Below are 13,484 nucleotides of genomic sequence, written 5' to 3' on the forward strand. Positions count from 1 at the left end.
TGGGCTTCTCACCCTCCCCTACAGCCAACCAGCCCTGGCTTCCACTTCATCGATGGAGGAGAGATGTTTCTTAATCTCCCCCCCACACACATACCCGCTCTGCTTCCCCAATTCTCGCGTCACCTCTCCGCCGCCCCCTACTCAACTTTTTGCCCTCCTCTCCGTGTCCACCCTGGCCAAGCCCTCCCGTGCCTTGGTTTTTTCTGTTTCCATCTCTCTTCCCCTCTTCCAGTCCTTGCTCCTGCCCTGGCGTGGCTTGCCTTCACCATCCTGGCTTCCAAACCCGATGCACAGCTGCATTTGCGGGAAATGCCCCATTTTGGCCATGCGGTTCTGAGACATACTCAGGATAGGCATCGGGTGTTAGCGGTGAAGCCGCGGTTCCGCTTCACGCAACTGCTCATGTCAATGGTGACATGCAACATCTTGTAATGGTCAGATGTGTTGCCAGCTTTCACAAGAGCAAAGTACATTTTTGATGCAATTCTTCTTCCCGGTGCACCTCTGCATATCAAATCTGTGCACTGAGATATGAAATTATTACTGATTCTTAGAAAAATAAAAATCATTAACTTGTGGGGCTTTTAATGTCATAGAATCATAGAATTGCTGAGGTTGGAAGGGACCCTTAAGATCATTGAGTCCAACCATTAACCTAACCTGAAAAAAACACTTCTAAACCATGTACTCGAGTACCACATCTACCCTTTTTTTAGACGCCTCCAGGGATGGCGAATCCACCACCTCCCTGGGCAGTCTATTCCAATGTTTAATAACCCTTTCAGTGAAAAATTTTTTCCTAATATCCCATCTAAACCTTGTCTGACATAACTTGAACCCATTTCCTCTCGTCCTATCACTTGTCACCAGGGAGAAGAGGTCAGCCCCCACCTCTCTACAACCTCCTTTCAGGTAATTGTAGAGAGTGATAAGGTCTCGCCTCAGCCTCCTCTTCTCCAGGGTAAACAACCCCAGATCCCTCAGTAGTTCATCATAAGATTTGTCCTCCAGACCCTTCACCAGCTTTGTTGCCCTTCTCTGGACACGCTCCAGCACCTCTATGTCCTTCTTGTAGTGAGGGGCCCAAAACTGAACACAGTACTCGAGGTGGGGCCTCAGCAGTGCCAAGTACAGGGGGATGATGACTTCCCTAGTCCTCTTCACCACACTATTCCTGATACAGGCCAGGATGCTGTTGGCCTTCTTGGCCACCTGGGCACACTGCTGGCTCATGTTCAGCCGGCTGTCTACTAACACCCCCAGGTCCTTTTCTGCCTGGCAGCTTTCAAGTCACTCTTCCCCAATCCTGTAGTGTTGCATGGGGTTGTTGTGACCCAAATGCAGGACCTGGCGCTTGGCCTTGTTGAACTTCATACCATTGGCCTTGGCCCATCAATCCAGCCTGTCCTGATCCCTCTGTAGAGCCATCCTACCCTCAAGCAGATCAACACGCCCGCCTAGTTTAGTGTCATCTGCGAACTTACTGAGGGTGCATTCCATCCCCTCATCATAAAGCCCATTTTCTTTGATTTCAATTCTATCACAGCTGGTTTAGATTAAACAGCAGCAAAAACTCATAGCGACTCCGGTAACCAGCACAGGGAAATCCAAACCAAACACACCTGGGAAAACCAAGAATAACTGAAAATGTATTCTTTTATTTCAAATCCAGAGGACAGCAGACGAAGACGCATTAAAATCTCAATTTTGGAGATAATTCTGCCCTAGAAAAAAAAATAATTATAATCTGAATAGACTTTGGCGGAGACTGGAGAGGGAACTGGAGTCAATTGGGCCAGGCTACGCGGGGGGCAACAGAGCTGAAAATAGAATCTGAGACTCGGGAGTGCCGTATGCGTGAAGAAATCGAAATCCCCCAGCAGCAAAATGCACAAACTTCAGCTAACGGCATTTTTAGAATGTTCTTTCAGGCCGGCTGTGACGGGTACTATGGTGCAATTGTATTTGGGACTGCTGCCAAAAAATAATAATAATAAAAAAAAAAAGCCCCCCAAAATGTATATTTTATATTTGGACAACTGTAATATAATTGTAGCAAAGAGTGACAGCAAATTAACTAAAATATTACTACATTAATTTCCCTGTAACGTACCCAGGATGCAGTTTTACAACAGCACTTTCCGGGGGGGGGGGGGGGGTTCGACCTCCGACCATCACACGCTCATCTTTTTTTTTGGGGGGGGTACTGTGTGTGTGGGGACACTTGCTTTCCTTACGTCGAATGACAAAAGAAGAAAAAAAGCGAGAACAGCCGCTACGGTTGACGCGTTGCTGGTGACGTCAGGAATTTGGGCATCACCCCCTCACTCCCCCCACCCCCCCTCCCCCCGCCGCGTGGCGAACGTGACGGAAGCGCTCGGAAAATGGCTGAAAACCCGGTCGGAACCGGCACCGCCAAGGTAAAAGGCGACGAGAGCCGAGGGCGACGTGCCGTTTTCGCGCATGACGTCATTTGGGAGAACGAAATAAAGTCGGTGATGTCAACTGCGGGGGAGGCGCGCCGGGGGGGGACCGTGCCACGCCCCTCCGGAGGGAGGGCGGGGCCGCCGGCGGCCCCGCCCTCCCTCCGGAGGGGCGTGGCACGGTCCCCCCCCGTCGTGGGCTGGCGGCAGCGCGTCCCCGCGCCACCCCCCTCCGCGGGCGCGCCCCTGCGGCCACGTTGACAGGGCGGGAGCGGGGCCGCGCAGCGCAGCGTACCGCCACGCCACGCAGGTCGTTGGTCGGGGTACGGGTGTCCCCGCCGCCGCTGCCACCACAGTAAAAATGTCTTCGCCTCCCAAAGAGAAAGCAGAGACGCGGGCCGGACACCCTCCTGCTGGTACGGCCGCCGCTTCCCGTCTCTCCGCTCTTTCTCTTCTCACCCCTGGGGACGTGGTGGAGGGGTGTGCGGGGGGTGGGGGGAGAAGCCGGAGCTGGGGGGGGGCGCCGAGCGCCGCCGGGAGAGCCCGTCCCCGGTTCCCCGCGGAGTCCCTGGCTTTGCGGGCGTCGGGGCGGTGCTGCCCGGTGAGGGCGGCCTCGGGTGGGTCCCGCTGCCCGGGGGTGTGTGTGCGTGGTGGTGTGTGTGACTCCCGGGTGGTTTCCTCGCTCTCCTCTGCTTCGGAGCAACGCCTGGTCCGGCTTCCTGGCACCGGGTCCCTGTCCTCCGGCTCTGCCTTGCCCGCTCTCCTTCCCTCAGCTTTCTCGGCCCTCTGGCAGCCTTCGCCTGAGCGATGGGGGCGTCTTTCCCCCCCCCCCCCCCCCCTTTCTCCCGGGGAGCTCGCCGGTAGCAGACAAATCCTCGTCGGGTTTGTGCTGTTCAGGCATCTCTGGCTCCTGGCCCGGGGGAGACCGGTGGCGTTGCTTTTGGTCGGTCCTCGTCGGTGAGGGCGTCCCGTCCTCGAAAGGCGGCGGAGGCGGCCTGCGAAGCCACCGCCCGGGGCTGTTAAAGGCGGGAAGGGGAAAGGAGCAGTCTGGGCCGCCTCACGGCCACTGCGGGGCCCTTCGAGGCGCAGCCCAGGCCGGGTGTGAAGGGGCAGACTGGGGATTAACGGTCCCCCGCGCATCCGTTTGGCCCGCGGGCCTGACGGCGGGAGGGAGCGCTAGCGCAGGCCGCGGGCTGCCGGCTGCAGTCCGGGAGGCCGGCAGGGTGAGGAAAGGAGTAAAGCGGCTTGCCTGCTGCCCAGCGAAGGAGCTCCGGCCACCTTCCACACTGCTGCCGCGTGTGGTTGGGGTAGGAGCTGCCTCCCGCCGTCGGTGGGCCACTGGTCCGCCACCCTCCACGGGCAGCGGCTCCTCGCGCTGCGCAGGTGGGGTTCGGCTGCTGGCAGTATCCACGTTGCCGTGTTCCTTCACCTACTGGCAGTTTTTCTTCTTTATTACAGTCTTCTAAAAAAAAAATAAATTAAGAACTTTGGCCGCTGCACCAGCAACTTTTCACGTGTCTTCTAGTGATTCCTGGTGGTGGAATACTTTGGTTTGTTGTTTTGTTTTGTTTTGTTTTTTTTTAACTGCTATGGTCAGAAAAGTGCTGAAATTCTTAATTCATAGGGTGCTTAGTTTTACATTCAAATCACTTCGTGAGATTTAGAGCTAAACTTGGAAACAGTTTTTGAGCCCTAATTGAATTCTGTTCTTTTTATTATGAGGACCTGAAATTCCTTTAAATGGGTAGTAGAAGTGAGAAATAATGGTTTTGCTTTGCATGGCAAACGCAGTTCAGCAGTAGTTAAGCTGATCTCCTGGCTGAGCAGAGTCATCCCTGTTCTGCAACCTCCCTTGTCATGGCATTGGCTCTTACGTGACCTCCTGGTGAGCTGGTTCAGGGAACCAAACCAAAGCACCTTTCCCAATGTTGACAGCTTTTGCTACTATAGCTCCTTGAGCTGGCTTGGCTTGAGGTCAGGTAAACATTAGCTTCAGTGTGAAGGGATGGTTAAGACCTTAGGTTGGTTTAGCTGTGTCTTCCTGCTGCAGCATCAGTGGAAAGGGAACAAAGGATAAATAGCAGATATTTTCACTTAGATGCTTTATAACTGTATTTTCTGATGTTGCATATTTGAGAGTTTCACTTCAAAACCAGTCTTTTGAAACAGGTGGAATTTTTTTAAAGACCTGAGGTGAGCCTCCGTAGGCCACATGAGAAACTAGCAGTGCACAGTGCGAAAGCACAACAGGAGTACAGTACAGGTTTCCCTTGCTGTCAGAGTATTTCAGTATTATTATTTTTGTTCCTTTGTAAAACATGCATCTACATAGGAACTGAAGAACTTTTTCAGCTATGTGCCTTTTAAGATAGTTAGCATCCCTGAGGGTTTTTTTTTGTGAGTATGCAACAATTCAGCTTTGGAAGGAAGGTGAACACCAAGTCTGTCTTTGAGACTAGAAAAAACTCCTACTTTACAGTATCTTCAGATTGTTTCTGGAAGAAGATGGTTCTGAGCTGGTTGGCAGAGGAAAGTGGCCTTGTGGTCTTTTAACACTTAGAAAATCCACAATAAACATGCTGACTATAGGGGATGAAGGTAGGTTTTAATCCTCTATCTCAAGCCAGTTTAGAGCCTTGAAGAATAATATAATGCAACAGGGCAGTTTGCAAACAAGTTTTAATAAAATGAAAGTTAAAAATTCTTTAAAAAAATAAATAAAAGATAACTATATAAACACAGGTGGAATTGTGTTCATAAATGACAAGGCAAAGATGTGAATAGGGGGTCTTTTTGACTAATGGAGCTTAAAAGATCTGTTTTCGCTGCACACAGTTATATAAAGACCTGCCTGTAATTCCGGATGTGTCTTACCCCACTGAGTATGCATTAGACATGTAAAAGTTAGGCAGGATTTGGATCATCAAATTAAAGCAGAATTGACAAATCCATTGTTTTTCATATGCACTGTTAGCCCTCATTTACTGACTGTGTTTGGCCTGTTAGCTTCTTCCCTGCATTGATCTTTCACGTGGGGGAGGGGGTGGGGGTGGGGGAGACAAGAAAAGCACTTGAAAAGACAAAGGATAATGAAATGGAAGGAAACCTCAAGACCTCAGGCTGGTAACAGTATGCACAAAGTGACTTTGAACTCCTTTCTGAAACTTAAGAGGGCCCCAACTTAAGCTTTCTTAAATATCTGTCTGTCAGTGAGATCAATGCATCTATAATACATTGCTGAGTAGGTTTGTACAGCTTGCAGTCCTCTAAAGAGGTCTCCGTAATTATGCTTTTAGCTGTTCATTTCTTCTAGTAGATACTGTGGAGGAATAAAGCAAGGTGATTGTGTTAATAGTTTATTTATGAAGCTTTACAGTAGGTTTGTGAAAATAGTTATGTGCTTTTTCCTACATTAAAAAAATATAGCTCTGAGCCAAGGTTTCTGTGAAACAAAGGTATATAATAACTCTTACTTCCGTTCTTGTTTTGTCAGACACTAATGTATGCTCCCTTAAGCTTGCAGAATGGCATATTTTGCGTTTTCCTCCGTCCTGGCTCTTCATACATCTTATCAATGTAATGGAGTCTGCTATTATACAGTACATAAGAAATAAATTTTGTGTTAATATTTAATACTATGCTCAAGGAAAAAGGGAGCTGCTAAAGCTCATGGTTATACTCTGGATTTCTAAAAGTTCCTGTCCAGTTGCTGTGACCAGCGGGTGATTTGGGTAGAGCTGGAAGTTTTCCCCAGGGAGGACTGCCTCGGGTCCGCAACCTGAGCAAGCTGGGGCCGGGGTCCTCACCAAGCTGTGGTGCTTCTCCAGGCACTTGGTGTGGCTGTGGTGTGGTGGGGTTTGTTTTTTTGTTTTGTTTTGTTTTTTTTTTTGTTTTTTTTTTTTTTGTTTGGTTTTTTTTTTTTTTCAATTCAGTCTCAGAAACTGGGTGCAGTCTGAATAAAGCATGGCAGTGGGGGGAGGGGGAAGATAAATAGACTGAGAATGCTTACTCACTCCAGATCATCTTGAGTAGTAATTAACACACTTCTTTACTACATTTCCAAAAGGAGGAGTCGTACCCTTAAGAGGGACACAGGCTGGCATTCACAGGACAAACAAGACAGTCCCATCTGCCTCTCAGGGGAGAAAACGTGACAGACAATAACTAAAATCCAAAACTCGGCTCTTATTCAGCAGTGGGGCAAACAGACTTGTGCTGTTGCTCTTCTCGGAGCACGCTGGCAGACGATCCCCTCTCTATTTCACACCTTAGAGGCTGGTGGCCTCTTGGCCATCACCACCATGGGGAGCCGCTCCTTGTCCCATCCTGCCTTAGCACAGGTCCCACCGGACCTCTCCTGAGTGACTGCAGCCTGAGGTCCCTCTTTTGCGCAGGAACGGCTTTCTTCCTAATCCCAACACTGTGTGGTTGGCACCATCCTCTTCTGGGTACTGATTTCTGACAGCGTTCTGGAAGGTGGTGTATCAGTTATTTAAATTCTCTCTCTGCTCAGTGCAGGATTTACTATAAGGAAATCTGAGCTCTTACTCTTTTAAGAATGACTTTTAAGTGACAAAATCACTGTGGTAAGCATCTGTCAAATAATGTAGTAAATGCTAGGTGAGTAAGAAGTAGGTGAATCCTTGTAAGTCCCAAGAAAATCTCACAAAAAGTGGGTTTTTCTTTAGCTTGGTGGTCATTTCTTCTCTCTGTCTAACCCTGAGGTAGTATAGCTAGGTTGAAACCTTTTGAAAAGCGCTGTGGTTTAGGCCAAACCGGCCACCATGCAAGCGAAAGATGCTCCCCCCACCTTTCTTCAAAGAGAGAGAGGCAGAGGAGGAAAAAAGAGACATGAGTTTAGAAGGAACTAAACTACTTCAATGAATTATTAATAATAATAAAAAAAAGGAAATAATGAAATATACACAAAACTGAATCAGACTCCCAGGATGATGATCATGTCACTGGCTGGCACTGGGGAAGTCCCAGACTGGACTCAAGTGATGGATGGGAACTGGATTCCAGATTGGGATCAGAGGCAGATGAACAGAGTTCTCCTTGGATTCTGGCCATTGAAGAAAGAGAGCCGACCCTTTGATCCCTCAGGTTTTATCCTGAGCATGAGGCAGATGGGATGGAATACCCTGTTGGTCAGTTTTGGGTCACCTGTCCTGTCCGCTCCTCCCCACAGGTGGGACGCCTCTACGCTTTTCTGCTTCCGACCCTCCAACAGGGCAAATAACCAAGTTATCCACCCTTGGTTGTTACAGCAATGAGTATAAGCGAGAGCCGCTCTGCATACCGTGCCTGGGCATCAGCTATAAACATGGGTCTTGGCACTCTGAGAGTGAAGAGTGTCTTCACAACGTGCTCTTAATTTCAGTAGTCAGAAGAGGCCTAGCTAAAAAGTAAAGTTACTGAACAAAATTCGTCCTGTTTTACTTCAAACCAGGACAAAAAGGAAGGTGAATTTTGTTGCAAGGATATTTCTCTTCTTAAGCTACATCTCTTGAAACTAGATTGGGTGTGAACATGCTGTGTCATGGGTGGCAGAGATGTACATCAGCTATATGTTCAGGATGCTGATCTAATTACTGAACTTTTGGTCTCAGAAATACTCATTATTACTGCAGTTGTTTGCTGGATTCTTCTTTTGGTTTCCCAGACCTGCACAGTAACCCTGGATTACTAAAGATTATTCAGTTATGCACCAATGTACTTTTAGTTGTCTATACTATGCCAGTTGCTATTAGTGCAAAAATCAGATTATTAAAGTTATTAAGTTACTGCATTGGTCGGTCACTATTATGCCTTTTAATTGTCTGGTTATTTACTTTTTAATCCCTGTTAATTCTACATACAAACAAATCTGAACATGTTAGATGCATATCTTTGCCAGTGACAGATAAGGAAAAAACAAGTGGGTGGTGGCCTGAGCGAGGTTTTAGACCACCAAGATTAGCACTAAATCTTCAGCTATTGTTTTCTTTAGCTTTCTATTAGATGTTGAAGAAAGTGGAAGCGCGTGTGCATTGTTCAGAAGTGCTGTTTGTAACCTGGCAGATGTTGCTGTGGAGACAGCCTCTTCCACAAAAAGTAATTTAAAAGGGACCTAATAAGAACTGATTGTGCAATGATTTTAAATTTATAAATTAATGTAAATAAAACATACCAATCACTTTAACTGAGATGTTAGAAGAAGACAGCACTTGACAAAACTCTGTGTGTTTGCTTTTGCGAACAAATTTCTAAGGAGTTTGCATCAAGAAAAATTAATGGGAATTTAAATTTTTGTTACATTTTTTTAAAACTATATTTCTTCATTGCCTAACCTTTCCATCTTTCCTTGTCCCATGTGAAAAATTTCTCACTGATTTAAGTATTATAAGTTTTATGCTGGAGAGAGAACACAAAATGGTTAGTTTTGTGGTTTTGTTTTTTTTTTTTAATGCATGGTAAGGGGACACAGTTTTGACAGGTTTTAAAAGATTTTTTTTTTTTCTGTTGATTGCCTGTCTTTAGTTAATGTCCTTTATTGAATCAGAAGTTCTTATCAGGAGATATCTTTCAAATATCACACAAAGCTTAAAATCTGTGTAAAAAATCCCAGGGCCAAAGAGCTGTCACTTTCTCCTGGGGCAGGTCACTTTCTCTTTACTGCTTGCCTTCACCCAGGCTGTACAGTTATGTGCGGGAGTGTCCTTTCCATTGCTGTCCTTCTTAAGAACTGAGACCGAAACTTGTTTAAGGGATTATCATGGAAGTGCTGTGAGGTGCCCTAATCCCTCTGTGGCCAGGTACCGGGGGGCTGTCAGAAGTACAGCTTGCCCTCGTTGCCCTGTTAGAGCCCCTTCGGCTGCTCCGGCACCCTGGCTGCTCGAGCTGTGACATCTCTGCCGAAGCTGGCTGTGTCGCGGCCGTGTGAAACACAAACCACCGCATCTGTAGGTGGTATTATTGATTCCTGACCTCTATAGTGGTTTTCTGATGTGGTTGCTGATAGCAGTGTAACCCATCCAATTAGCTAATGAGATGCATCATCTTATCCTGTGCTGTCCTGTGTGTGCAGCAATGGTTAAAGATAAAAAAAAAGGTATAATATTAAAACAGAAAGCAGATCAAGAGTAGCCTGCCTGTTGCTCTGCTTAGTAGCTGCAGTGTTAGGCCTGGATTAGTTCCTATTTTATATTTCACTTTGGAGGGGATAAATGATGAACATAAGTGGATTTGCTTTCACTTCTTGTTTTGCGTTTCAAAGGGATGCTTTCAATGTTTGCATAATTTCTAAAACTAAATCAGTATAAGGATTTGAAATATGGTAAATGCTTATGTTTTGCAAACAAAAAGCTCTGTTCTAAATGCAAGTTAAGAGCCCTCCTAACCTTTGCTTTTTATTATACAGTTCATGAAGTACATCCTTGAATAAATGCTGTTGTTATAGCTGTGGTTTTTAACTTGAAATGACAAGTGAGGTTCTTCATCCCTTCCTGTTTTATGGGAGTATTTAACATTCCCGTTTGTGGCCTTTTGCATAGTGTTATGCAAGCCATCGCCTCCGTTTCTTCTTCTTTCTGCTGCAAGTTTACAGGGGTGGAGGAGAGTTAAAACAGAGCTGAGTTTTCTAAAATGGTATCGGAAGCAGGTGGTAAAATGAGCTGCAACCTTTCAGGATGAGCAAAGATGGGCATGATGTGAAAGAGAATGGCAGGTGCGGTCCTGAAGTAGCTGTTCCTCATGCTTGCTACTTTTAAACATTTTGGGCCACTTTTTCAAACTGTGTTTACTATGAAACTATTCTGTAAAATATGGGCAGGAGAAGGAAGGTGATAGTCCTCATAGAATCGTAGAATGGTTTGGGTTGGAAGGGCCCTTGAAAATCATCAAGTTCCAACCCCTCTGCCATAGGCAGGGACACCTCCCACTAGACCAGGTTGCTCAAAGCCCCATCCAGCCTGGCCTTGAACACTTCCAGGGATGGAGCTTCTACAACTTCTCTGGGCAGCCTGTTCCAGTGCCTCATCACCCTCACAGTGAAAAATGTCTTCCTAATATCTAATCTAAGTCTGCCCTCTTCCAGTTTAAAGCCATTACCTCTCGTCCTATCACTACGTGCCCTGGTAAAAACTCCCTCCCCAGCTTTAAACATCCTCCCTCATCCTTAAAATGTTCTTCACTTGTGCTGATTTGACTGAGGTTTGTTGTGTCTCTCTGACTTTTGTTCCAGTGAAAGCTGGTGGGATGCGGATTGTGCAGAAACACCCACACAATTCTGATGCCAAAGAAGAAAAAGATAAGGACGACCAAGACTGGGAAACCAGCAGGTGAGCATTTTGATTTGGTACATGAGCTACAGTGAATTTCCATGACCTTGAAACTTATCACCAGTTTTGTTTTCCTGGCCCATAACAAACCAAAGATACAGTTGGTTTTGTATCATAAAATTGATTTAAAGCGGTAGCAAGTTGTATGCTCATTCAAGAGAATTGGGGAATTTGGAAGTTTTTACCTTGCTGAGCCTCCTTTAAATGATCCTGCCAGGTAAGAGAAGGTTAGAGAAAAAACGTACAGTTAAAGTAAGCAAGAACTTTCCTGAAATCTCTGAACATCACTTCACACTGTGCAGAAATCTAGAGGCTAGGCACATTTGGTCAGCAGCATTAGGCTGTCAATCTGCATGTGAGGTGGCCTTGCTGTGTGCCAGGTGATTCCTTTTACCCTTTGGCCCATATTCCTGTCTCTGCGAAGTATTTGACAATATAGTGCTTTTTAAAAGACAAGTAAAAATAAATGCTGTTAATAGTATCTGCTTTTATTTTAGGTGGGAATTTAGCAGTTTTAGTAGTGGAGGATACCAAAACAAACAGTTGTTACTGTAGATTAATAAATCTGCTTAAAACTGCTAGTAACTGCTGTGTAGAAGTGAAAGCAGGGAGGTTCAATGGACTGTTGCTTTATTTCTGTTCATACAAAAGCCACCTGGTTTTGTGCTGCTTTCCTTGGCTGGCTGTTTTTCTTTGTGGCCAAGGCTATATTTACCTGAAATCTTTATGTACTAGCCTATTGTATGGGTTTGTCCTTGCTATTTGCTCAAGGAAAAAAAAAAAAAAAACAAAAAAAAAACCCACAGGCCAACACTAGAGCTGTTCTTGTGCTTTGGTAACTAGACTGACTTATATGGTGTTTATTTTACATGTAAAACAATGGTAATAAACAGGCATTGTGAAAATGTCTGTGTAAGTAGGAACAAATGTTTATTTACTAAATCATAACTTGACTAGGAAATTATGATTATAAGAAGGGAAAAGTAATTTTAATTAATATATTCAAATGAAAGGCAGGAAAATAAAACTGTATGCCATTTCTTCATTAAGCGAATTGGTCATCTTGTATTTCTGTTCAGTGGCATGTAGGTTGGAACAAAGTTTTTTATTGCAGTCAGGTTTTGCCCAAAGGAAGAAATCGTATGTTGTGGCTAATTTAAACTTTGCTTCAGGATACATCCTTCTATTTAAGGTGTGTTATATACCTGCTTATTCTTGCGTTTCCTTGGCATGCCAACCTCATGGTGAGGGAATCTCATTAGGATCCATATGAGAAGACTTCTTGTGCCTGTTCACAGATCTAAGCCTCTGTTAAATATAGCTATCTGCTTTATCCTTTCTTCAAACAAGATTATAATTTTCGTCTCGCACTCAAATAGTGCAGGGAAAAGTTAAATTTTAACCTTGGTATTTGTGGCTGTATCTGCTTTAGCAAGTGGGGTGGCACAATAGAAGCAGATTTGTAGGGGGAAGCAGTTGGTGCTGGGGACTTCATGTTCACACGGCGTGCGTAAGTTGGTTTACAAGTCTGAGAGAAGTTGTTTTCCTGGTAGAACTGGGAAACCTTTGTGTCTGTGAGGGAAAGGGTTAATGTGCCTGTTGTAAGCTCCTGTGGGAATACTTCAGCTGGTGACTGTACAAGCTGTGGATGTGAACAAGAAGTTATTTAGCTATAGACAGAATAAGCAAACTCCACAGTACATAAAGTTGTTGTTTGTCAAAATTAAATTACGTTTGCAGCACATCAGCTGCTTTTGCGCTGGAAGGTGCAGTCTCCTGGAGTTTCTGTGTCTGCTCCTGGTGATTCACAGTGCCTTTTCAAAACACTGGGATTTCTGATGCATGTGAAGGGAGGTTTGTCAGGAGATGGGGATGGATTTATCAGGAGGGGAAGCAGAAGCCACTAGCATTCTGTTCTGCTTTCTCCAGCACCAATATATATGCACTTTTTGGTCTTTGCTAGCTGATATTTTATGTCCTTTTGCTAAGCAGATGGGGAGACATCTGTGTTTTTAACTTTCTACTTTCATAGTATCGTTTATATGATGCAATCTCTACTCCCTATTGCATTCAAAGTCAAAAGAAGCGAACAGCCCTTGAAGCAATTCTTATCAGGCGATACGGGCAGCTGACAATGATGTGAGAGAAAATAATAAACCAGAGAAGAGTAATCTGTGTGTGTGTGTGTGAAGAGGGAGGCTGGGATGATTGTGTGATTATTTTAAATCTCATTGCAGGCTTAGTTGAGGACAGATTAGTGGAATTGGCAGTAAATCGAGGCAGAAGATTTTGAGGTCTCCCAGAGTTCCCTGGGAGCTCCGAGGACACATGTCCTCCCCATGGTGGCAGGAATCTGAGCAGCTGCTCAGCAAGAAAGCTTTCAGCTAGTGTTCATAGAAGTATTTGTGGCTTTGGAGACAGCTGGCATTGTTTTCGCAGCGTGCTAGCAGAACAAGACATTGGGTCAGGGTTTCTGGTTTTAATGTAAACAAGACTGATACAGGTAAACACCCCTGAAGTAGCTAACTGTGCTGTGATAAAGGTAACTTTAAAGTAACATTCACCAGGTATATCTTCTTGGCATTTCTTTTTCTCAGTTGTTTAGCAACTTGCAGTTCAGTTATTGTAACTTACTCTGCAAAGTATTTTGTTCAGTTCTGATTCCTAAAATAAAATTGTTATGACAGCCTACCATTTCATGAAATGATAGACTGACTTGTCATAATGGTGCTTTGTGATC

General features: G+C 45.3%; 1 protein-coding gene across 1 annotated transcript in view; it reads left to right on the forward strand.

Annotated features, from left to right (window-relative positions):
* Positions 1 to 2,705: 2,705 nt before the first annotated feature.
* The window catches only part of DAP (death associated protein), a 58,252-nt gene continuing 47,473 nt past the window's right edge, over positions 2,706 to 13,484 (forward strand). Inside the window, exons 1-2 of the mRNA XM_082499685.1 lie at positions 2,706 to 2,839; positions 10,648 to 10,744. Coding sequence (XP_082355811.1) covers positions 2,785 to 2,839; positions 10,648 to 10,744 — 152 coding nt within the window. The 5' untranslated portion in view covers positions 2,706 to 2,784. The remainder of the gene's footprint in view (positions 2,840 to 10,647; positions 10,745 to 13,484) is intronic.

This window comes from Vanellus vanellus, assembly GCF_965231255.1.
Source record: "Vanellus vanellus genome assembly, chromosome: 2".
Classification (NCBI taxonomy): domain Eukaryota; kingdom Metazoa; phylum Chordata; class Aves; order Charadriiformes; family Charadriidae; genus Vanellus; species Vanellus vanellus.